At 32.3% G+C, this 24,647-nt stretch overlaps 1 protein-coding gene across 2 annotated transcripts in view; it reads right to left on the bottom strand.

Moving 5' to 3' along the window:
* The window catches only part of LOC147074653 (membralin), a 462,448-nt gene extending 438,294 nt beyond the window's left edge, over positions 1-24,154 (bottom strand). Inside the window, exons 1-6 of one of the 2 annotated variants that reach the window (XM_085943738.1) lie at positions 23,978-24,154; positions 23,083-23,696; positions 20,319-20,598; positions 11,606-11,726; positions 9,205-9,445; positions 8,125-8,215 (exon numbers count right to left, since the gene is read on the bottom strand). In XM_085943738.1, the coding sequence (XP_085799864.1) occupies positions 8,125-8,215; positions 9,205-9,445; positions 11,606-11,726; positions 20,319-20,598; positions 23,083-23,582 (1,233 nt within the window). In that variant the 5' untranslated portion in view covers positions 23,583-23,696; positions 23,978-24,154. The remainder of the gene's footprint in view (positions 1-8,124; positions 8,216-9,204; positions 9,446-11,605; positions 11,727-20,318; positions 20,599-23,082; positions 23,697-23,977) is intronic. The other variant, XM_085943739.1, reaches the window with a different exon arrangement.
* Between the last annotated feature and the right edge of the window lie 493 nt (positions 24,155-24,647).

Below are 24,647 nucleotides of genomic sequence, written 5' to 3'. Positions count from 1 at the left end.
TTTGGCGGCCCCCCTACCTATCGCCAATGATAAAGGCGGTGTGACGCTTTACAGTAGCGTTTTCCAAATGGTATACCAACGTGGTAAAATTAATGTGTATATCTGTGTTTTTGTATTTTTACATACATCCATTTGAATTATGGAGTTTCGAGTATCGATACACAATTAAAAATTGTGTCATACAACTACATAATTTTAAATAATTACAGTTTTTCCTATTAAAGCAAGTTTGTGATGTGTGTTTAACTCACTTATCTGGTCGACTTGCCTCGCCGGGCCCCCAGGCTAGAGGCCTGTCAGCCCCCTCCTTGTGGGGGCCATGCTATCGACCGAAGGTACTTGATGGAATTTGAATTTGGATTCTAATGGTACAAAACTTAAATCCATTAGAATTTCATATTATTATTTTGTGAATACACCTGCTTTCTACTAAACCTTTATATTGCAGTTTATAATGAAGTCGTAATTCTTCGATTCATATTTGCGACGATATCGATGTTATATTATTATTACTTAAAATAGTTCAAATGTTATTTAATAATGGAACGTGTTTACAAAATTATGTGTTTACTGAGACAAATGACACGATATCATAAAAGACGAACAAAATATTATTTACAAACATCACGCTTAAAGAGAGTAATAATCGAACCGAATAAAAACAATTAATGCCAATTAAACAGAAAAACAATGATATTATCGAAAATTACGATGTGTGTTGCCATCTCGCGAGATGAAAGATTATTTATTTCCACCCATCAACCGGGTACGACAAAACGCCGAGTAAAATTAACGATTTCGATTGAGCGATTCTTCCACTTTGCTAAATACAAGATAACAATATAATCCGTCGCGAGGGTGTGACTGCAGACGCAAAAATGTTTGACGATATCTGAATGTATCCACGCTTTGTTAAAGTGTGGTGCGGGATCAATTTTGGAAATTAAAATTACAGGTACCACCTTCTTGATTTCATAGAACTACTCGTACTTTAAAGCAATGTCACTCTCGCTCATTAGAAAAATACATATGTATTTATTTAACCATTTTACGGGTAGGAACATTCATTTCCGCGTAATTAAAATCGCACATGTAATCCACAGTTTTGTTAATGGATTATTTATCATGTAACAGTCTTAACCTTCTATATGACCCTCCGAAAATTAAAATGGCTGTAGGACGATTTTGACACGAAGAACGTGTGGTTGACTCTAATGCCGGGTACCTATACTGACAACCTCGTTAGATTTTACTTTCTTCTATTTTTTTTATTTCTTAAGAAATTATGATAATTATCGTAAAATTTAATGAGGTTGCCAGCAACTTATTGCCAGTGTGGGACACGGCATAATGCTTCAAATACATTATTATGCACGTCGCGTACTGTCATGCTGTCACGGCGACAAATTTAGTTTATATTTTCGTCATTCTGCAAAATATTTTGAACGATCACTATCTCTATAAATTCAATGATAGAGTGCCAACTCTAATGTATTAGTATTATGAATTACTATTCACTATTTATGCTAATTTTAATTAATTTTCACAGTTTTTACGTGTGCCTACGTTAAAATTACTTGCGATATTGCATATATTTTGAACAGAACCCAACCTGCAGACCATAGATAATAGACAACGTTCTTATAGAAAATACATAGTGCCAACCGCTAAAAACAAAAAACACGCCATGAGTCGTAGTTGACATTGTCATGCGGGTGTCTATTCAGTGCGGTACGCGTGAGGTGACCTCATTGTTGTTTCGGTGATTTCGGCAGATTTTGCTAAATTAGAAGGTTCAACATGTGCTACGGGATGGGAGCAGCAGTCTGATAACATTTTAAACACCAAGAAAAACGACATTACATACTTTTCCCCGTAGCGGCAGCTTACTGTGACATCACGTGACAGTACGCGACGTGCATCATAATATATTTGAACCTTTAGACTATGGTTGGCTATAATAATACCTCTCTTCGTTACCGGATCATCAAGCACATACCAGCACACAATATAATGAGTAATGACAATAACATTATCGCCCTAGCTTTGAACATTAAAATTAGTATTTTTTGATCACTCAATCGATGGATGAATAATGTATCGGTATTTTGTACATAAGACCCGACCATTCGAAAACTTTGAGAGCCTTGCGAAAACGCACCATGTCAAATAATTATTATCGATAGCAGGTGTTCATAAAATTGATAACAAAACGTCGAGAAATAACACAGGGCGACACAAACGAGCGATGCGAGAGTACGATAATAATAATAATATAATTATTGTCAGTGATTAATTTAGTGAAACGGGTGTCGACATGTGTTGTACCGTGTATGGATGTTTGAAGGGAGATACTGAAAAAATGGTTGTCTTATTAACAGTAGGTACTTATCAGTGGCGAAGGTTGGAGGTAGGCTGTTAATATCCGCCTCAAATAGTGCATGCTAAACTTCATCGGTCATACGTATTTATTTTCATTGAAATAAGACTAGAATTTACAGATGGTGTTGGTTAGTTTTTGAAATTCAATTAAACCCTGCAAAAATACTATCTATAAAATATCTAAAATTATGTAATTAAATCATACACAACTATAATATTCATATTTTATAGATAGAGTATAATATTTTTTATATTTATGAATTTAAAAAAATTAACCAACAATATGTGTAATATGTATTCTTAATCCAACGAAAACAAATAAGTATGAATGAAAAAGTGTGCACAATTTTGTCGAATCGCCAAAAATATACCAAAACTATTATGGTTTGGTTAGGCAGGGTTTAATTGATTTTTAAAAACTAACCAATACCATCTGTAAATTGTAGTCTTAGTTAAATAAAAACAAATACTAATGACAAACAAAGTGTAATGTGCACTATTTATGGCAGATATTAACAGCCTACGTCCACTCTTCGCTACTAATGCTCCGCCTACCAAAGGCATCTAGCGGAAAATATGAAGCTTGCAATTTATACGTAGTATATGAAAACATTAAAAAGATAAATAATTTTTAATTGTTGCCTCTAACCTTTTTATATTGCTGCTGTCAAAAAAATCGCGACCATACCGCACAATTGAAGTAATCGGGGTTGATATTACAGTGTAGATAAGATATGTCATCATAAGGGTTCGGCTACACGCTGATTAATTGCGACGATAAGAACCCGTCGAGCGTCGCAACAGCTGGCAGCCTTCACGCGATATGTCAATACGAAAAGCAGTCGCGTCAAATCGCATCATGTCGCTCGTTAGTGACGCGACTTTTCACTCGCTTATCTACGCGATATAACAGAAGAATTTATTATTTTACATCAGTGATGGGTCAGTCGAAGTTTAACCGAATGTATAGGCGTATACGTAATCCGTGGTAGGGGAAATGCAATCGAAACTCTTCATATATTACGAACAGGGGCCTTATGTTGTAACTTGCGAGTTGAAGTCGCCCGGTCGACATGACGTCATATTACATCATTGTGAAGTACTACCGGAGTGAGTCAATAGCATTCGAGAAATTAACGCTACTCTAGTACTGGCGTTATTCATTGTCCCCATACACAAATAGGTGTTTCAGCATAATACTATCTATGGTGAGCCGTGTGCATTGGGCGGCTCGCCTCGATGCGTGTATTGAGGTTACGTCACAATTACGTCATATCGTCGGGAGACTTCATGTCACAAGTTATAACATAGGGCACCAGATCACCGATTATTAAATAATGATTGGTACTACGAACGGAACTCGCAAGTTTGTGTCGCGGACTGACTATATGACATATAACAGTGGCGAAGGGTGGAGGTAGGCTGTTAATATCTGCCAAAAATAGTGCACACTAAACTTTGTCAGTCATACGTAGGTATTTGTTTTCATTAAAATAAGAAAACAATTTATAGATGGTGTTGGTTAATTTTTAAACAATGCGAAACCAAGCCATAATAGATAATAGTCAAAAAATACTCGTTGGTCTATAAAATATCTAAAATTATTCAATTAAATCATACGTAACTTTGAATATTTTATAGATATTTTTATCTATTATAGTTTGGTTTAGGCAGGGCTTAATGTACACTTGAGTGCGTTATGACCTCCTGAAACAATCACAGGCGTAAACTGCGAGGCAGTGGGTTTGGAATCCATGATTGTCCACATTTTCACACTAAGCTGTCTGATATTAGTACATACGAATTTCGTGCAAACCTTCAATTTTATTCTATTCTTAGGTGCCTACATAAATCCAAAGAATCAGTGTTGCCTGCCATGTGACCGCCGCCAGAATTTCATGAAAGAATATTGTTCCGATTTCAAAAAAAAAGTTCGCCAGTTTTTTTCCAGACGCGTTTCCCGCGCGCGAATATTGCCGGACGTGCCACTACACCGGCGCGGAAATGCGAACGAAAATACTAATAATAGTAATAATAATGAAAGAGGGAAAAAAAAACAAAATGTCCACTCGCATGGCATGTTGACACTGTTCGGGTCCGGTATTAGCATACCAATCGTGAGGGCGGCAGAGCAAACAATGACGTCATTAATCATGCCGCGAACTAATAAATGATACCCGGGAAACAGAACAGGGAGCGCCTAATGAATCCCAATGAATTCGAAACGATATTGCCGATATCGTCGGCACAGCTTGAGACTGTCCCAACCGATATAACGCTTTAGGATTGCACGTTTAATCGACTGAAAAACATTCTAAATTCTTATGATATATTGGGTGTTTTTTTAGAGGTGTAGGACTTTAAAATGTAATCAAACACATAAAATTGTGGTAATGGATATGTTATTGGCTTTATTCGAAAGATAATTGTATGCCATTAGTGTTTAAATATGATTTCGGGCATACATCGGGAGTTAGAGGAAGACAAGATATTGTGAATTCGCCTTACCGCAGTAGGTTCTTTGCACAGTGAAAGAATAGTTGGACGATGAGTGCAATGGGTTCCCGAAAAAAAATCAAAGCTTATAATTTTCACGGCGAATGAGAAATTGAGTATTTCTTCATGATGATGAAAGACAAGTAGTATCCTCAGCCAATTATTATAATATGTTTTTTAAACTTAAAGAATGACAATGAAGAGTGTGGTAGATCACTGCCTACGTTAAGTTGAATATGCCTGCTTTATTGAGCTAGGATCCGATACATGGAATGCCACGAATTATTATTAGCTATATGGCTATTAAAAAATGTCAACAAAACATTTACGCATTAAGGTGAATGCTCTGCCTGCCAGAAGTAACCTTGCGGTAAAATACGAAACATGCAATTTGAGGTAATCTATTAACAAAAAAATATTTAAAGTCAAAGATTATAAACGTTATAAAATGTGAATTCGTTAAAGGATCCCATCTTATTATTACAAATTACTGTATGGATATATTTATCATTAAAATTTAGTTCTTAATAAGTTTGAATGTATTTCATATCTATTTTAATTTTTTTATTTTATACTTCAATCAAATTATCTTCAAATCAAATCAAGCTTTCATATTTTGACTATATCGAAATTATGTTGGTACTGTAAGCCATATATTTTAGGAATAGGATGAATCACTTTAAAATTATTATGACATGCAGATAATGATAAAAATCAACATACTTCTTGGGGTTTTCGTGAAAGTTTTTACACTAAAATTATAAATTAATATTGTTTACAAAATATATGTGAACAGTGAAAATATAACTACATGACATTTAAAACAAAGTTACTAATTAACCTGTTTGTGGCTTAAATGGTAGGCACATACAAAATTTGGCAAGTTAACTCTCTGTTGGCACTTAAAAAACTTAGAAAAAAAGCTGCCATTTTATTTGCCATTATAGCTTAGTAATATTTCAATCTTTTGTAAAAATCAAATGAACAAATTATATCAACATATTAAAAGCAAACTAAAATATCAATTATATTTAACCCGTGACTACAGAACTAGGAAACTATGCCTTGATTGTAATTAATAAAGTTTAATCACACAGTCGATTCCCTAAACTGAATATCTCGATTTTAGATAGGTATTAACAAAATAAAATTTATTTATAAAAAGAATGGCCACAGGACAGGATAGAACTACTGTAGTCAAATTTTATAGCTATATTGGTCTATGGGTATTTGATTGAATTACAATTTACTGGTAACATTTTATTTATATCCACCCACCATAATACTATGGTAGTATTCACTAGGTACTGATAATAATTAATATCATTTTAATGGTGTTACGTATTTACACCTAGATCACAGGAAATTTATGAGAAACTGAAATCTGTTATTTAGTTTAAGTTTAATTTTGTCTCAAATATGTAATCAATGTAATGTTGGTGCAGCATTCAAAATCCTCTCAAAGAAACATGTGTTGCCTGTTTAAATAATAGTTGTAGATAATCAAGTATTTTTCAAAATAAATATCCTTAAAGTGGGATGGAATTCAATACATTTTTCTGATCAATTACATTTAAAATGTTTTTATTGTTTATTTTTTTACCATGTTCGATCCTAAGAAGGTCATCATATACGGGCCTCCACTAGGTGGAGGTTGTATTGACAGATTTTTGGTTTTACGAGAAATGGATGTCAGCCACTTGCTCAACCCATTGGGTCCATTCAGAACCAAAACTCCAAACACATTGAAAAACAAAAAGTGTATTCGCCAAACCCAGGACTCGAACACGGGAGCTATTACTTCCATTATAAGCCAACACATTACATTAAAATTATTATCTGAATGGGAATGAATCGACCTTCAAATATTATATAAACTGTCATAAAATACATATATTATTATTGCAAATACAGACAACTCCATTGAAAAGTTTACCAAGTATATTTTACTTTGTCTGTGAAATTATTAGATGAAAATTGAAGATATATTTCACGTGTTGATAAAATAATAAAATGAATGCTATAACTACAGACATCTGATGTACCAATTATGTCTTTATTCTCAATTTAAAGACGGCAATGTTTACAATAATACTCTTTTGTGGTATTAATATATTTTACGTCCATACCTACTTAGTTATGAAATATTAATTTCTAAGATGAGAAAACAAAATGTGTTATAATGTCATCAAAGTTTTTCCTACAATACCTTCAGATTATTTAGGCAAACGTCGTAAAGATACCCCTAATTCTTAATTCTCGACCTTCAAATAGCACCTTGACCCTTCTACAAGAATTTATTAACCACTAAAATATAATGAGCAGTATTAGAAATCATATTTACGTGCAAGTGAATTGTCAATCATCGCATTATCAGAGAACACAAAAATTATTTTGTCTCTAAAGCAAATACGTTAATGACATCACAAATAATATTTCAGTTGTATGGACGAAAGGGACGCATTTATCAAAAATGCTTTTGTCCAGATTGGGTTGGTTTATATATACTTAACATGTTTATTTTTTACGCGTTTCGCAATGCCTTTGTGGCTCGATGGGTAAAAAGGTCGACAAAGGGGTCAATTTTTTTTGTAAAATTCAGTAAATAATTGTAAGTAGGTAATGATAAAACAAAATTCAACTTGAAGTTCCTTAGGTATGACTGCTAACCTTCATCCTACCTCCCTCCTGCAGGCACCCTTCCCCACTAGCATTATTATAAACCTACTCCCCATTAAATATTTTAATTGAGATTTTATTTTTTTAACTTTATTTTTGTTATTCACAACTGGTTTTTTTTAATGTCACTTCAGAGTTTCAGTGAATTGCCATTGTAGTTGGTTGAGAATATTGCAATCGGCAACAAGGACGGACCATAATCCAAAATTGTGAAGATAATAATATGTATATTGAATTTCTGGTCGAATGATTTTCGGTTTAGGACCTATAGGCATTTAGTATAGAATAAAAGATACAAAAAAATATTTTAAAACTATACTTGCAATGACATCTGTGCAAACGCTGTTGAAACAATTCAGTATAAATACAGAAAACTGTAAATTTAAGCAAACAACTTTGACAAAAAATTTATAGATGGCGGTACGCGGTAAAAATATTAAGATTTAGTAGTTTCGGCAAAATCTTTTTTTTTAGAAAGTTGTCCAGTATGTAATAATATAGAACTAGAATTGAGGAGAAAGTACCACTTTCAATTTTGTTTGATATAATAGCAATTATGTGACTTACGAAAATGAGCATAATAAAGAATGCCGCAATGTATGAAGTTCGAGCCATCCATAACGAAACGAATCTGTAGTGCTCGCCAGTAACAACATTCCTAAAACAAATGAAAAGAAATCCATTAATAATCAGCCGTTAGTAGTAAGATGAATCCATTACACAATATATATTATTTATTATTATAATGAAAACAAAATAATTATACTGTAATCAGTAATGAGTATTGACATTTTGATTTAATGGTAAACATCTTTCTAATAATACTATTATGGTATAAAACAGTAAAAATAAATAAGTACGTTCACATATTATATGGTATATGAAATATAAAATTTATTGAAATTGTCCATTTTTTATTCAAAACTGACACAATAATAAAATTGGCTTCAAAATTTTGCATTACACACTTTCTGGAAAGTTAGCCGTATAATGAATCATTTACTTTCAAATAATACATAATATCGTCACCGTTCAGGCAAAAGTCACCAACCCTAAAAACATGGTTTTGAGATATCGCAATTTGAAAGTTTGAAAATGCAGGAAAAATCAGATTTTAATGTTTTTAAGGTATTATCTACATTAAATTATTTTCTCATGTCTTCTTAATAATTTCTTTAATGTAATTTTACTTTTTGATGCTAACATCTGGAAGGTTTTGAAGGAGGCAAGGTAGCTCAATTATGGTTTGGTGACTTTTGCTTGTTAATAATCTGAACAATGTTAGCCAAAAGAAGGATCAGTAAAACTCACCATCCATAGTATAGTGACTTTTGCTTGTATATTTATAACGAACGATTTTTTTTTTATATAGTCAATAATATCTATTCACCTATAATGACTTTTGCTTGTTAAGATTTTATCGAAAGTCATTTAGTGAAAAACAAATAATTCGGATTTAAGCAAAATTTTACTAACTAATGTACCGTGGTGAGTTTTGCATCTTAAAGAACATAATTTTACGCTTCGGGTGACATACTCAACTCAAAACTGCCATTTTCAGGGTTGGTGACTTTTGCCTGAACGGTGACGATATTATGTAACCGATACCGTAGATAATAACACCATGTTAATACGGACTGAACAAACCTCAGATATCCCTTATTATCCTCGCTTTCCGCCAGTGTCTTCATGGAGGCCATAAGCAGGTCGTCATATCCCAGAAACTCCTCCAGGACAAATCTGGAGAATGAATCTCCAAAGCACTTGTCAACGTTGGGATCGAGAGTAACAATTTTAACGGGTATATTTAACCTCTGACGAGATGCCGGCGATAATCGAAGGAAACCGTACTCCATAGAATATTCCACTATGTATTCATCAGCCCATACTGCAAAAAAAAAGAATTTAGCTCAATTAATCGTTATCAATCACTCGGTATGGCGACAGATTTAGTATCGTATGAATAACTGTCAACCAAGCTGGTGCGGGCAATATGTGCATTAACTTTAGACTAGGATAATGTTAAGTTGAAGGTACCAGAGACCACACCAGCCGACACTGGCAAGGGGTGGAGGTAGGCTGTTAAGATCCGGTATAAATAGTGTACACTAAGCTTTGTCAGTCATACTTATTATTTGTGTTCATTGAAGTATGAATATAAATTGCAAATTGTGCTGGTTAGTTTTTAAAAATCAACTAAACCCTGCCTTATCCAAATCATAATAGTTTAGTTACGCTATGGGAATACGATAAAAATAGTGCACACTTTTTCAGTTATAATTATTTGTTTTTTTTTAATTAAGAATACATATTATTAAAAATGGTGTTGGTTAGTTTACCATAATAAAAAAAATATTTTTCTACAGTTTATTAATTATTTATGGCAAAATTTTAGATATTTTATAGAGATAAATATTTTTTGGCTAATATCAACTATGACTTGTTTACGCAGGGTTTAATTAAATTTTAAAAACACCAACACTATCTGCAATTTATAATGAAAACAAATACAGATGACTGACAAAGTTTAGTGTGCACTATTTATGTCGGATATTAAAAGCCTACTTCCACCCTTTGACACTGCTATAGGGTAACACTAATATCATTCATCGTATTCATAACAATGATGTATCTTCTTTAATTTATTTGAATCGGTTCACACATAATAATGTATCTAATTAGATATTATAATTACATGAGGTCACAAAGAGCAACACACAAATGAATTTAATTATAATTGCAACTAATGAATATCTTGTGAAAAACATTCTATTACAATAATATCTAATAATTTACTTATAATGATAATTTCAAGTCAAATAACTTGAATGTTGTCAATTAATATAGAATATATTTAAATTTAAATGAGATATTAATTTATTCTGCTTCACAATACATCAGTGTTAATAATCAAATTTACATGGTGTAGCATACATTAAGTTATATCATTATTTTGTCTCCAAAATGTATAATACAGACGCCCAGAGTGAAGAGGTAAATAACTATATATTTGACACGGATTTGTTGGTGACCTTTGGCCCAGTTCCACATTGTAACAAACATAAAGCGCCCATGGTTTGCATACACCAGTGTACAGAATTGTCTTTCAGATTGAATATATTATGATCGAGGCTTGATGGCAAGAGACCTTCTGGTTTGCCGTGACATTTGAAAGCTGAGAATTATCCTTCGTAGAAAGCAAATGGCAATGATCGACTTGAGAGGTTTAATGTAATGGGTCCATTCACCGAATACACAAAAAATTTGACAAAAATCCTCGATACTTTGGGTCCAAACACAACATGAGATTTTTGGCCAGACTCAGGTTTCGAACCTGGGACCAACGACATAATAAGCCTGACGCGTAGTCGCTTGGCAACCATGGACATTAAGTATAGGAGATTTTATTGTCATCCTTAGAAATACAACCAAATGTGTTTTTCAAAGCATTTCAGATGTATGAATATTAACTAATTTCATCGTAATTAAGCAGGATGAAGGTGGCTAAATGGTAAAGCACATTGGCGCATATCCGATGGATGCGGGTACGATTCTTGTATATATAATTGGTATGTAGGTATATATCTGAGGTGTTTTAAATGACGTAGGTATATATCAATGTTCAATAAAGAATTTTACAATTTCAAATCCTACGAAAATAGTTGAGTAATAATGTTCACATTGTTTTATTGTATTTATTTGTTATAAAAACGTGAATTAACTATGTCAGTGTAAATTTGCCATTGGTGAATGCACACAGTACCTGAAGATGCCAAAAGGCGAAACCAAGCTTGCAAAAAATTACTCAAATGAAATAGTACAAAACTTAAATCCATTTCAACTTCAAATTCTCGTATTGTATTTACGGTAGCAAAACCAAAATTAGTACCCTAATCTATATCGTGGCAGAAAATGTTAAGAATCTTTCACCCTTGAGACGTGGCCTGCCTAAAGATGTCACCTCACTTTCTCGCGATATAAGGGTCACTTTACACAACGAACACAGTCATCAATGGAGATATATTATATAGAATGATATCTTGCTTACCTATTTTCATCAGTTTATCAGCTTTGGCAGTATCAGTTTTGGAATCGTCATCTGCAGATTCGGTGTCGCCGCCTTCTTTAGAACCGATTTCATTTACTTCTGATGATATTGTGTCATTATCCTAATAAAAAAGAACATCATACAATAACTAAAAGAATAATCAATACATAATCAATTACTTCACTATTATCTAGCTGGATGTTATATATAGTATAGGATATAGTATGTAAATTACAATGGCGTGCAGTGTATTTTAAGATCAGGCATGCTCTCCAAAAGCATATGCTTTTTTTCCAATTTTCTCTCTCTCTCTTCTACTGAATACTCGATGACAGATCATCAAAACAAATAAATGTAGTGGTGCCTTCATTAGTTAAAATATGAAATTATAAATTGACTACGCTACGTCAAAATAATGAAAAACTGCTTGCAAAGCATAAAAAGATTCTACCAAATAGCAAGTCCTATACCCCAACATATATGCCCTCATAGGGAGCAGTACCAGGCAGTCAGTAAGTAAGATTTTATGAATACTTAAACTGTCATATAAATATTTTGGAACAAATAAGGCATGCGCCGCAAGCCACTGGTAAATTACCACTTCTATTCCAAGGAGTATAATGGATCATCACAATGTGTAAAAAAAAATGTAAATTACGAAGTGATGTACATATATCTATCACTGTTAAGCTGTTAAAACCACCTCAATGGGTCTATTCTCTACACAAGGTGGTTATCGGCGGCTTTCGAGGCTAGTTTATCATATTTATGTATTGAGGCACTAAATTGCTACAATAAGCTGGCCATCTAAAAACAGTCAAAAAGTGCTAGTTACAACCTCTCTCTTGGCTGTGTTAACTTTTAGAGCCATATAGACAGTTTTGACAGTTTAGACCGGTCCGTGGATCAAATGGTACCGGGCCGCCCAAGGAACATTAAATTATTTCAATTTTATTTACTGTGATGTATTTCTCTCGGGTTTGTGCAACTTTCCATGGATGAGAGGTTAACCGGGAGCTGAGAGACGTCACCTAAAGCCGCACCAATACAGCACATGCGCAAAATATCGTGGTATCGGGACGATAGGTGACGTCTGGACCACGAACTGGTGAGGAATGGATCCGCTACCCATTTGTCAACAAACCAGGCGAATCTAGCATGTCTGTGCAAGGAGAAGATCAACTGCTGGAGATTGCAAATGGCGGCGGCCTTAAAACTACGTTCGAGAAAACAACTCTTGCCGGTGTTCTGGATTAAAGTCATGGCGGAATGCCCTGAGATTGACACCACAGCACTTAAATCCCTATTGCCATTTCCGACATCCTATCTATGTGAAGCGGGGTTTTCTGCAATGACAGCAACCAAAACAAAACAACGGAATAAACTGGACATAAGCAACACACTTCAGGTGTCATTGTCTCATATTACCCCCAGATGGAACCGTCTCGTTGCAAAGGAACAAGCTCAGGGTTCTCATTGATTTAGCGTTCTAGTGAATTAAAATTTTAAACCACTTTCATTTTTTGGTGTAACTGTATTTTATTTTGAAGGCATGTTTAAATTCAATTAAATTAAAATTATTAAATCAAAACAATCTAAAATATAAATAATCAACGTCCCCCCCTCAGCGGGCTGCGGTAAAATTATCAAACGTTGACCGGTCCGCTGCGATAAAAAGGTTTGGGAGCACTGGTTGTAAACACGTATTGAATAAAAGAACATGAGAATTTTACAAAGTCACACAATGTTTGGTGTGAGTTTAGGGTCATTAATATTTTTATTATATATTTTCAATTCCTAGAAATGCCCTAACAGTAAACTGTTTATTATATTTAATCTATCTAAATATTGTACCTACTATAATAACATACTTGAAATAAAATAAGAAAGTTAGCAGAGATATTAATTATTATGCAGTGTTATAATAAAATGAACAACACAATTGACTACTCTTTTTATTATTAAAGTGATTGCCATATAACCAGTGGCGGCTCGTGGATAAGATATTTGGGGTGCTGCAGTTGTTAAAAAATAAAAATAAATGTTTATTTGGATTATATTTTACTATTCTGCCCTTCCAAGGAAGAAGGCAGTAACTCGCAAAATTTGTGAATTTGAGTAATGAATGCCATCCGTTAGGTAATTTTGAAAGCTATATACTCTGTTCACTTTAAAATCAGAATTATCACTAAAATACCGTTAAAATCCTTAGTGAAAAAATGGACATCTGCTAAAATAATACAAATTTCTTAGCAAAAAGCCAGTAATTGCACCTATTTATTGCAGTTACTGCTTGTTTATTATTACTTTATTTGTATTTTAACATCCTACTAATAAAAATTCACCGTTTTTTATTAATTCACAATACTAAAGTTGGAAAAAAACCACATTATGTCATTTATCTCGAAAGTATGTGAGAGTTAGTTACTGCCTTCTTCCTTAGAAGGGCAGTATTAACATCAAAATTAAATATAAATAATTAATTATATTAATAATTAAAATAAAGAACTTAGCATAAAATGCTTGCAGAAATAAATTTTAACAATGTTAAAAAATCATGCTATAATATTTGCGTCACGTGCTCACGCGCGACGCAGAAATGGAGGAATATTGAAATCGGACTGTCTGATCCGCAGTACCGATTAGGCTTACATTTGCGAGCACCGCTTCCCGCGCCCTCCTTCACCGACTCGAGAATATTCTATTAAAATCAGTACTGTGCAAAATCAAGTACCTACCGCGGTGTGTGCTAATATTATTGGACATTGGATGTATCGACGCGCGGGTGAGCTGATTACACGTTTAATAATATTGATATTTTCATATAATATACATAAATTTATGTATATTATAATATTACATTTGTCTCGATTTGCTTGGGGGTGCTGCAGTACCGCATTGCATATAGACGAGCCGCCACTGCATATAACTAATTTCATTACGTCATGGCAACTGCTTTCTCAATTTTCTGTACAACATTATAATATTACATAATTCTAATATAATGTTCTGAGTTTTTTGCAAGTCATATTATATTTTTTACGATGTGAATATTATTTACAGCACACATAGGCGTCATTAATAATTCTTTACATTTAAAGTTACGAAGCCAATCTATATCAGAAAGAAATAATGCATTTCATATAACTTTACTACAGTGACAATGAATTAAAATTATTGATCTCAGATTCTCTGATAATTTCAGTAGGTATACTTAACTCAATAGTGAATATCTAGTTCAGGGTTGGCGAACTTTTTTACGTATGCATGCCGAAATTTCCCAAATAGTATTTTCGAAAAATTCTATTAAAAAAATGACGATGTTCTAGACACGACTCACAGAACATAGCACATATATAGATTTACCACTTTTTTCAATTACGCCATACATTTCGGTCCACCAATTTTGAAACTGTCTGCCAGAATTACTACTACTAGCTTCACCAAGTTTTTGTTTTTATTTGGTGCAGTCATTTTTTGTGGATAGAATGAGATTGTTTGTTAAGGCGAATTCTTTGCCTCAATTTACGATCAAATGTGACTTCAACGCCATCTAAAGGCATATACAGGCATCTACCATGAATTTCTAAAAATGTGTTACTAAAAACTTTCGTCGATCGCAACCAGATGGCAATAAAATATAAAATAAAATATTGTGTGTCGCCACATATTAAAAATCATAAGCTTGATAAAAATGCATTCAAATTTATTATATATTTACTTACCTATGTAAAAATATTTACAATTAATATTCACCCCATAAAATATTTACAATTCTAACATGTATATTTGATTTGATTTAAAGTGTTTATGATTTTTACATTTTGTTTACCGTAGTTTTTTTTACAGTGGCAATAAAAGGGTATCCTGTCCAGTTAATGAACCAGATTTTTTTACGTTGTCAATACGAATTAATATAAATATTTTTCTACAGTAAAATTCATTTATAGTAGTAAATGAACATTTAAGTACAAATGTTTATAAGATTGAGTTTAATCTTGTACAATTGGCAATTACATCGAATTTCTACTAGAGGTGGAATAAAAGAATGATATTAAATGAATAGCAAAACAAATGCCATTCGAATTATTATTAAACAAAATAAGGAATATACAGTTGTACTTGGTTATTACTAGGAAGGTTGGACCGGCTGAATTTGCTCGTTATAAGTGGTACTCGTTATATCAGAGAATAGGTATTTTTATTGTCGGCGAAAACAACAATTAGACACTTAACTAGTGTCATAAACGTAATCTGTCCCCGGCGACATCCTGTCCGATCGGATTTTATTGCTTAGGGTCGAAATGTCTTTAAACGATCAACACATTACCAGTATTTTAGCTCGGTATATCCGATAAGTATCTCGTTATAACAGTGAATAAAAATGTTTTGAGAAAATCATATACCAAATGTCAACGATTGTTTCCTCATTACATCCGAGATCTCGCTATGTCCGAGATTGTAATAACCGAGTTCGACTGTAGTTATAATTATGACAATATAGTCGATATTATATAGACATCCCAATTCATTTCGTTTCAACCATGTCCGATCCTAATGGGTTCATATGGGCCTCCACAGAGTGGACGGTTTGTATTAACTAACTAACTATATCTGAGATAAGAATAAAGTAAGACACGCAACGAATTGAATAAAAAAGAAGTTGGAGGTAAGAAAAAACGTAAATAAACATGCGAACAAATCTTGATAAGCAAACCCAAGGACAAATAAGTGACAAATTAAAAAAAAAATTGTAAAACGTAAGAAAAAAATTTTGAATTTGAAGTAAGTGCACCACTGATTACATAATATTCTAAGAAAAAGACAGAACGTTATTTCTTTGAAAAAATCTAATGTCGATTTTAAAGAAGAAAATAAAAGATAGTTTTATTTATTTTACCTATAAATGTGTAAGTGAAATGGATTTGGAGATATAAAAAGAAACCTTATTGGCCCAGTGGTTTCTAGGTGTGGACTTTTGTAATTCCCTGAAGATCTCGAATAAATAATTAAAAATTATCAACACCTATACCATATTCCTAGGCATCTACTATGATTGAAAAGTAGATCTTAATTTTTTGTATTTATGATTGCTTCATAAAAAAAACAATATTTACGACTTTATGATGTAGCAGATAAATGAGCAACTAAATAGTGATCCAAATATTATGAAAAGTTCAACTATCAAAGCATCACGGCATAAAATTAGTAATACCACGGTTATACACAATTTATTGTACCTACCTATTGTTATAATTTTCTTAGTTCATTTAATCGTTTTTAATTTAATTTATTTTCAAATTCACCTCTTATGTGTTCATTCACTGAATTGTTTACCCTATATTTTACGGAGACTAATAATAACTTCTATTTTCTACATACTAAATTATCAACCTCCACTTTTTGACAGGACGGCATACAGTTATATAGGCACGTAGATAATAATTTTAAGGCCGTAGACAGGAATAAACGTTTGATGGCCCAAATATAGTACAATAGTATGTGTGTAATTAAAGTTAGGGTACAAGTCGGTTATCCTGGATACAGCGGCAAACACATTTTGAAAATAGCCTATATACTGGATTATTTGTTAGGATTACCTAATCTAACTTAAACTAACCCAAACTAACAAATAATCCAGTATATCGGCTATTTTCAAAATGTGTTTGCCGCTGTATCCAGGATAAACATATAGAACAAAAGTTGTGAAAGAAAGAAGTGGAAGTTTGTCGAGGCTGTTTTGATCGGGTTAATTTGTCTTTGATTAATATTGTGACTAGAAATTTTAACAATTCTTATTATTTTTAACATTGTATATTGTTCATAATTTTCGCGACTACCACGTGAATAGACGAATTTTATTTACTTATAACATTTTAAACACTTAACATAAATAGGGAGAAATTGTACAGTCACTAGACAAAGATTAAATTTGATGTGTGTCATAAGTATGCTTTCTTTATATTATTATGAAACTATATTTATTTTAAAATCGCTTTATAAAAGGTAGGTACGTCAAAACAGTAATAAATATCTGAAATAATTTCACAACACTATTTCAAAAAGTGGAGGTTGATATATGATCGTCCATTGTGACATATGCTCCAATATCGCAAACCGAAAATGTTATTATGGACAGAGCAAAATTAACAGAGTGCTTGTCTTCATACCTGGCGACATGCTGGCGACCCTTTATTTTCAATGTATGTGTGTGTGTGTATTTTTTAATCTATGCGAGTATTGTTTCAAAAATGGTACGATTTATTTCCGCTTTAGCAGCACATGTCGATAAAAGTCTTGTCATATATTAATTTTATTTACTATCGATTAGTTAATATACAAAAATACAAGATTAAATTTAAATAACTACCCTAAAAATTAATAAATAATATTTTTAATAGAAACGCTAACCGTTTTTTCTCAGTTATTGCGTACAAACCGAGTTTTTTCGATTTTAATTACATGCTTTCTAACCTCAAAATCGATGTTTTTTAAATTTGAAAAAAAAGATATAAGGATATAATAAATTCCAATTTCCGTTTAGCGTTTTCCTAGGTAATATATTTACGTATATTTTTATCGTAATTTTGATAATTAAACTTATGTCATTCATTCTTGCCACCAGATACAAATGTACCGAATTTGACACGTATTTTTGGAATATGGAACTCCATGATGACTTTAAATTTTTTATTTTATTTTTCTCATTACTTTTGAATATATATTTACCGATTAATAAACTTTCCTAGCTATTTTTCGATAACAACGATTTTCGATAATCACCTTAATGTATAAATTAGTTTGCTTCTTTACGCACAAATTGACACCAGAATTGCTCCGATCAGATGAGGCATTCTCTTGGTACAGTGGTCTCAAGCATTGTAAATCAATCAAAATTAGAGGTTCGCGGTGTGGCATCCCCCGTCGCCTGATGAGGTTAGTTGCTATATTATATATTTGTTATATTATATGTGACATATAATGCCTAAGGACCAACCTATGTAAGTATATATTTTGTTACAGTTATTCAAATGTGAAAGCTTGAGATGTTGATAACTATAAGAAAACTGTTCTTGCTACTAGATGTAGAGAAAAACTCAGTGACATTATTGTAATAAAATTCAGTTTTAATTACAGTTTCAAAGATTAAACGGATATAAGTACAGCGATGATAATTCAACTTGGAAGCTAAATAAGCGATTGTAAATTTTTCATGACTGTTTTCAACATTCTGTAAATGAGATGTCGTTATCAATTAATTATCCCTTATTTTCATTCCATAAATAAAGATTGACATTATTGAGTTTAGCCAAAACATTATAATTAAGTATATATAATTGCTTTAAAAATAATATATTGTACTATTTTATATATATTTTTTACGATGCTGTTACATGTTGGTGATATGAAAACTGTTCTTAACTATTAAATTAATGTGTCACTTTCATTCCTATACACAACTTGGTTATTTATTTCACAAAAAAATAAATATTTGATGATTATATTATTTTCAATTGAGGTAAATATGTATTAAATATAATCAAATAAGGAAAATATAAATGTGAGAAAGATCAATGAATAAATCATGACAACTGACTGAGGAAAAAATATCAAAATCTACCTTATTAGGCAGGCCGACAAAAGAAATCATGCTTTGGTATGAAAACATTGTTTATTGTTATCTTGAACAAATTTTCATTATGTAGTAATTTCGTAGATAAATGATTAATAATAATTAATACATTGGACGCTAAAGACGCGCCCAGAGCGTAACGATTAAAGTGACCATACGATATAATTAGCATGTTATTTAAATGTGGTAATTAAAAAGTAATTATCTAGTCAGCAGTCAATGTGTTAAGGCTATACTTTAGTTGAGGCATGGTCTAAAAAGATCGTGACCAGGCAATAGGCAGATTGTGCAAATGACGCGAGCCGAATATAATTTGTCATAAAAACTCAACATGCGTCCATTTAATGTTATGTTATTGTTATATTAGTAATAATAATAGTATATTCATTGACATATTTTCTTTTTCAAGTAGACGGGTAACGTTTTTTAGTCATCTTTACATGATTTAAGAATATATTCCTCCGACGCCATCACAAAATAAATTGACCTGCTTACACCTCGACTGTCGGTCTCCGATTGGCGACGAGTGAAACATTTCATCCCGCCTACTGTTGAAAATTATTTTCCGTTTTATAAAAACACAAATATCCTTTCGATAAAATTTAGGAATTTAAATAAGAAGGAAGCTTAAGCCGTCGACATCCCAAAATCCATATTTTTAACCTATTCAAGGCACGTTCCCAATTAATAATTTCAAAAATAATCAAAAGTTGGACAAACAACTCTTTACAACGTCATGTCAAAATATTTATTGTATTCAGTACACACATATTTTACGGAATATCAACGTAAAGCATAGCTATTTTCATTAATAATACAGTATGCAAATGGAAAAGGAAAAGGGAGATATGTGTAAACATTTTAATAATGATTTGAATATTATACCGTACCCGTAATGCATACATGCATAAATGAATCAACAATTATTATGAATTAATAATTTCTGACAGAGAATAAGTAAAAAATAGAACAAAACTTAACTTTATTTTAGCTCTAGTGAAAAGTAGTGATTTTCGACAAACTATTATCTCCCTGTTCCTTTTTGCAAGCAGAATTGATAAAATTAATTTTTTGACTCACATTTTTTATTTCTTCTCCATTCTCATCCAGTTCCGGTAATCCAGTCCACGCAGACTTTTCTATATTCGCAGAATTGACAGTTGAATTAGTGTCGGTTGGGGAGTAACTCTCGTCGATATCGCCATCTGGCGACGATTCAGAGATGTACGCCGCTGTCTCTCTGGTCTCCTCGAACGTGGAAGTCATGGAGACATTTTTGGGGGAGCTCTCGTCGATTGAGTTTCCGGTGGAATAGTCATCGTCGCTCGACGATTCGATATTTACAAAACTGTAAAAGAAGCTGTCATAAAATTGTGGAGTGTTAGTAATTTGAATACTGGCACAATTAGCATTATGAACACAAAACGAGTAAGGGCCTGATGCATAGAATGTCAACATTATGTAAAACTAACTTTCCACAATCAAAGTTGTCGCCATTTTTTTTAATTATGATTAAATTTACATATAATGGTATAAAAACGGAGAAATATAAAAAATTGATAGTTAATAAACTTTAAATACATTAATGGTTGCCATATCGGTGTTAATTTAATAAATGCAAGCATCGCAGTGTTCATAGTATTTGGACAATGCTTATTGAATTGCAAGTATTGCAACAATATATCAATGCGTACATAAAACATTTCAATCCGGATTCAATCGTTTGAATTGTATATAAAGACATGTTTAATATTACTAATCTTTTGTATTTGCATAGATAATTAGTACAATTTTGCTTTCTAATTGATGATTGAAATTTTGTACTTTTCCTTTGAGTAATTTTTTACAATCCGGATTTCGCCTTTTCGGCATCTTCAGGCACCATGAGCACTCACTGATGGCAAACGCACACTGGCACAGAGTAGGTACATTCAATTCTCAATACAAATTAATACAATAAAAGAACCAAAAAAAATTATTACAAGTAAAGAAGCAAGTATAAAAATTAGTGATGGGAAAACCCATGGTAGATACATTAGACACTCATAATTTAGCATTGTCTGAAACAAGTATACGATATTTAAAACTAGAATTACTTGATCTCTGTTTACGAAACATAATTATTTGACAGCAGCAGTCCCTTTCATTTTAATTTCGCCACCAGAGGCACCACTTGTTTTATTTACGTTATGCATTATTTCTTATGAGTCCGAAAATCGAAAATGCTGACCAATAGTCATTAGCCCACATAATATTAAAATAAGTATTACTATGCATTATACCCTAAATTTAGATAATTAAATAAATATAGTACTTATCACAATTATTATAGAATACCAAGATGTGAAAAATGTGAAAATGTTAGCAATTATACATAAATATATTTAACAAACATAATACCTAATAATTATTGTGTTACGCCAACGATTCTATGGATGGCAAAAGGGATGAATATCTTCGTTTCAAAAAAAAATACATCTAAAAGAATAACTCTCGATTTTCTTGCCCACGCTGGGCAAGTAGTAATTATAACGGTCTCCAGCTTAAGTCACGGACCTGGCAATTTCGCATATTATTGTTTTTTATGTGTTTGGACCCAGAGCATGGGCCCAATAGGTTGAGCAAGTTGGTAAGATCCACTTTTTATTAAATAAATAATGTTAAGAAACCTGTCCGTAAGACAGCTAATATCCACATCGTATTAGGTATAGAGTTAATAAACATTGTTTAGTCTTCAATAAAAAATGGATATTTAACTTGTTTTCATTAACAATATCGGCTGCTTAGGGTAAAAGAAACGTATTACATTTTTGTCTGATTTATAGGAGCCCAAATACAACTAAATTTACATTTCACTGACATTAAAAAAAAAAATTTTCAGGATATACGTATTGAACTATCTATGCTTTCGTGATTTTTTGATGTTATTTTAACAGTGACGTCTTGTGGAAGCAGGCTTGTCATGCATTGCTTAGAGGCGGCTCATTCTAAAGGACGGCAAATGAAGAGAAGCATATGAATAATAAAACTTTTAGGAACTAGCAGTGGCAGATTTTCATGAATCAGAAGATCCGGTCACTTTGTTATAAAGTATTCACATCTTAATTTAAATAATAATCAAAGCATAAAAACACTTGGCCGCATATCTACTGTTGTATCGTGATAGTCAATAATGATTTATCGCCTAGGCAATTTTTTACAGGTTGGCCTCGAAGCGTGTCAGTGCCTCAAATTTCCACATACCTAAAACCACTTTTGTTTGAGATATGGTTTCGTGGAAATGCTCTAGTTGTCAGTAATGATGATAAGGTACAAGTCGGTTAAGGGGAAGCCAGGTGGGAACCGCGCTAATTGTCATAGCCGATTATGGCAAAATTCATGAATTCAAGAATGAAAACCTAACCTAACTTAATGTAACCTAAACTAACCCAACCTAACAAATAATCCAGTATATCGGCTATTTTCAAAATGTGTATACCGCTGGCTTCCCCATAACCGACTTGTACCGATGATAATAATAATAATATACAAGTTATACCTATGTCAATGTTTTAAAGGTTTTTACAGGAAATAAATAGGTAGGTACCGGCCTAACGTAAAAATAAAAGGGGGTTGCATTCTAAGTCTGTCTAAGGGCAGTAATTTTCTTAGGGATGTCACGGTATTCTATGTCCTGTATTTTACTACAAATAACTGAAAATCATTCAAAATTGAGATACGTTTCTTTTACGCTATTGGGCCTGAGTAGGTAGGTATAGTCAATGTAGTTTTGTGACTTATTAAAAATTTGACATAACTGGTAAAGTGTGTTAATAATAAGTATTAAAAAATATTTTGGACTTACCCTTCCTTTGCTAGTATCCCCAACATACTAGTAATATCTTCTTTATCTTGTTTCAGTCTATTTTCTTTCGCGTAACTTTGCTCCACATCATAATCCTGGGATGGATTCTTTAGTATCTCAACTCGAAGTATTCCATCTCTAGGCCACGTGGATTTAATATGCTCCAAACAGGTGGTGGGTGAACGTGAAAAAGATATGTGTATATATGCTAATACGAAAAAAGCTGTTATTGCTTTTAACAATATCACAAACTCTAGAAATCTTCTAAGAGACCTAGGTAAAGTCCTAGCATAAGCTAACGCGACTTTGAAGAATAACGCATGGAAGAGACGTTCTCTAACATTGAACAGGGGATTTTGATTATTATTCCTGGGCCTGTTTATTGTGTTTATAATGGCACCTCCCGGTAGGATATTGTTTTCAGGATTTACTCCGTGTGGAAGATTGTTCGGAATCGGTCTCTGGTCAGGACCAGCTGGTCCTGCGTTTTGACCTGACATTTTTTCGAGTTGTCAAAATATTTGTGTATCGACTTGTATTTTCAGTTTTTTTCAACCGAACGATCGGTACAAAATCGATTACCACAGGGCATTGTCATTTTATTTTGTATGATCCTGAAATAAAACGGGCACGTTAATTAATATTTCAATTACGCTGAAAATCAAAAACAAGTTTGACATTTTCATAACCTTATTGACAAAATATATTTATGACAACTGTCAAACATCGAAGAACCACTGTGCACATTTTAAACTGAAATAACACTATAAAGACACATTAAATATTACACATTGTGGTAACTTCAACAGTTTTCAATTGTGTCTTAAAAAAATAAACATTAGCGTAAACGTAACAGGATTAATTTGTCAATTAATCTAATATTATGTTTTCTCACCTTGAGTGGATTTTAAGAAACGTGGATACTATAAAATTCTTCGAGAGATATTAAATTTAATTGTACATTAAAAAAACACTCCAATTAAATGAAAAAACGTATAATTTGTTAAATATTTCAGATGACGAGCGACATCAGCGCAAATAGGTCGACAAATATATCAGTCGGTAAAAACACAAGTTACCATATTTCGGCTGATCAGCTGGCATGAAAGTTTTATTATTTTTTAAGTAATTTTAGTGCTTATAACCTAAATATCAACCGTGTTTAATTTTATTCTTTTAATCCTAATTATAGCGTTTTTTTTTAAGTTTTTTCAAATTTAAATACATACGTCAAAAAAGATTTAAATAATATTATTGTTTTGTTACTATGCATCTAGCGTTGTTCTTTTAAAGCTTTTTCTAAGTTCTTTGAAAGAGTTTTATCAAGTTTAGTGTTATGTGTTTTGTTCATTTCGTTTGTATACGCATTAAAAGGTGGCAGTGTTTATAAATTTTGTATATATTTTTGTAAATAATATTTTATGAGTGTAATGAATAAAGTCGTTATTTTATTGATATTTTTATTAATAAAATAAATAAATTAAGAAAATAATTTGCAACCTTATAGGTATAATAATTATATAATGTGTTTACCTTCAGGGATGCGTCCAGCGAGTGTGCTGGGG

This window comes from Rhyacophila brunnea, unplaced genomic scaffold, assembly GCF_057557595.1.
Source record: "Rhyacophila brunnea isolate RB1 unplaced genomic scaffold, BYU_Rbru_1.0 scaffold_16, whole genome shotgun sequence".
Lineage (NCBI taxonomy): Eukaryota > Metazoa > Arthropoda > Insecta > Trichoptera > Rhyacophilidae > Rhyacophila > Rhyacophila brunnea.
This window is presented reverse-complemented; position numbering and strand designations above follow the sequence as displayed.